Source organism: Lipotes vexillifer, unplaced genomic scaffold (assembly GCF_000442215.2).
Source record: "Lipotes vexillifer unplaced genomic scaffold, Lipotes_vexillifer_v1.1 scaffold1176, whole genome shotgun sequence".
In the NCBI taxonomy this organism is placed as follows: Eukaryota; Metazoa; Chordata; class Mammalia; order Artiodactyla; family Lipotidae; genus Lipotes; species Lipotes vexillifer.
The window spans coordinates 246268-249197 of record NW_006795223.1 but is presented as its reverse complement, the minus strand read 5'-3'; the positions used below and the strand labels follow the sequence as shown (position 1 = coordinate 249197).

General features: G+C 39.5%; 1 protein-coding gene across 1 annotated transcript in view; it reads left to right on the top strand.

The window, feature by feature from the left end:
- AFM (afamin) overlaps positions 1 to 1880 on the top strand; it is a 20614-nt gene extending 18734 nt beyond the window's left edge. The window contains exon 14 of the mRNA XM_007467575.1: positions 1845 to 1880. Coding sequence (XP_007467637.1) covers positions 1845 to 1880 — 36 coding nt within the window. The remainder of the gene's footprint in view (positions 1 to 1844) is intronic.
- Positions 1881 to 2930: the final 1050 nt, after the last annotated feature.

Below are 2930 nucleotides of genomic sequence, written 5' to 3'. Positions count from 1 at the left end.
GAGGTACTTCCACCTCTTTCCCCCCTGAAATCCAACTGGTATTCATGGTCAAACAAAAGAAACCAGAACTCCCCTTAGGACCCCCCTTCCTCCCTGCATTGTCTCCCAGGCTGAGGCCTGAGAGCACAATCGCTACACAACTAAATATGCAGACGTCTCTCTGACAGGGTTTTGGCACCATCTCCTTGGTGACGACACGGTGTAAGAAAAGGTGTCAGGAAATCATAGGTTCTATGCTGGCAGTCTTGGTCATGTCACTTAATCTGAACTGTGGTTCACCTTCTTTAAATGAGGATGGTAATAATTATCCTTGAATTATACCATCCAGTTGGTTAATAAATAGTTAATCTGACTTGCAAAGGAGATCATATCAGTCTCAAAGAGAGGGGAGCAGCAAGGACATCAGGAAGTGATGAGGTCTTTCAGGGTGTGGCTGTGTCACCTTCCTGGCCTTTGTCCCAACATCCCCTGCTAGAGAATACCTGTGTGTGAAGTGAGGAGGTGGCAGAGAAGTTGAGAGGAGATGTGTCCCCTGCTGGTTCGTGTTCCAGGAGCCTCAGGCACCTGTGAGTGTCAGCCCCAGTGGATGCTCCTTGGAAGTACCTTGCTCACTGTTTCTTTCCTAGTGACACCCACTCCCCTCCAGACTCACTCACAACTCTTGCACACACACATACTTCGTTCACACTCACATGCTTCATGCACACTCACAGGCACACACACACACACAGAGCTTTCATTCTGGTTGAGAGCCCTCTGTTTTTCTGAGTGAGTGCTTAATCTGGGAATTTTTTTTGGCACAAACTACTAGTTTTTTGAAAAACATGCTTGATTTCATTAGAGGGTATTAGTATCATTTAGCATTTATCCGGGTGAGTGTATGTATTGAGACCACATAAAGGGAGAGATAAATTCCCTGGCAGTTTGTAAAAGGCTGGGGTGTCTGTTTCCAAGATCACCAGAAGAAATTGTTCATTGTCTCCTGTACAACACAGGAGTGGTTTAACTTTTCTTTACAAAACTCAAGACAACATGCTTCTCTAAATTCAAATAATAATGTCTTAAATTTTTCTTTCCATTTTTTTTATTGGAGTAGAGCTGCTGCACAATATTATATAAGTTACAGGTCTATAATATAGTGAATCACAATTTTTAAAAGTTATGTTCCATTTATAGTTATTGTGGAATACTGATGATATTCCCTATGTTGTATAATATATCCTTATAGATTATTTTATACTTAATAGTTTGTACTTCTTAATCCTCTACCCCCATATTGCCCGTCCCCCCTTCCCTCTCCCTATAGGTAAGCACTAGTTTGTTCTCTATATCTGTGAGTCTGCTTCTTTTTTGTTATATTCACTATTTTGTTGTATATTTTAGATTTCACATATGCGTATATAATACAGTATTTGTCTTTGTCTGACGTATTTCACTAAGCATAATGCCTTCCAAGTTTATTCTTATTGTTGCAAATGGCAAAATTTCATTCTTTTTTTTTAATCTCTGAGTAGTATTGTATTGTATATACGGGCCACATCTTCTTTATCTATTCATCTGTTGATGGACACTTAGGTTGCTTCCATATCTTGGCAATTGTAAATAATGCTGATATGAATGAACATTGGGGTGCATGTATCTTTTCAAATTAATGCTTCTTTTTTTGGACACATACCCAGGAATAGCATCACTGGGTTGTATGGTAGTTCTGTTTTCAGTTTTCAGAAACCCTCATACACTGTTGGTGGGAATGTAAATTGGTGCAGCCACAGTGGAAAACAGTATGGAGGTTTCTCAGAAGTCTTCCTATGTGTTTTTATTTCTTTTTTTTTTTTCTCTCTCAGGGTCCAAAATTGTCAGCCAAAAGTCAGGTTGCTTGAAAAACATCAAGTAAAATTCACCAAAGGTAATAACTTGTATCTCAATCAAAGGCTAAATGTAATGGTAACTTATTTGGTCATTTTGGCTTTTCCCTTCTCATGCTTCAGTGTCAATTTCTGGCTCATCCCCCATGCCTTACACCTAACAGACCCCAGTACTGGTCCTGTAATGTTTCTCTGAGTATCATTCACTCCTTACAGGATGGCACAGCTGCATTTGTGCTAGCACACTCTTACTGTCCCAGCAGTTTTCTGAATACCTAAAGGTATCCACTCTTCTGCCCTTCTGCTACTACAGTCAGATGTCTGGACCAGGAAGGAAAGGCAACAGAATCTGTGAATGTTGACAGGGAGAGCAGGGGGTTGGGATGGGCCGACAGGCCTCAGTAAAGCTGTTCTAAGAGTCTCTTGCTTCAGTATTTACATAAAAGAAAAGTGATATGTTAGGGATTTCAAAAATGTGTATAAAGGATCTCTTCTTCCCTGCAGTTTGTGTAAGACGAATTCACAAACTTTAGGAACAAAATGTTGAGTAGATATAGCAAGGATGTTCAGTGTCCAGGAAGAGAGACCTGGACCTCCACAGGGAGTGGGTTTGGATCTATGAAAGGCAAAACATAGTTACCACTAACGGTTTTTTTTATATACATGAATTTCCATCACTCAAGTTATAACATTTCATATTCTTTTGCTGCACAAGATTCTATTTTTCTTTCCAGGTTTCAGAGAAAATAGAGGAAGACCAACATACCTGCTTCCTATCTGTCCTGTGGTGAATTTCGTTTTCTGAGAACACAGTAAAAAGATTCTTCTGTAATCATTATCTGAGATCATGTTATTGCAGCAAGCAATAAACAACAACATTATAAAGTTATTTCTCAAAGACTAATTGTCATGTGTCAACTTGTTAACCAAATTAAACGATCAAGAGTCATTCATTCCATCAGGATCTTTGGCTCATTGGCTAAATCTACTACTTTATGGAAGACAGGACTCTGAAATAGCAATTGTGAGGGCAGAATCCTCACAGATTCTGTTCTTGATGCTACT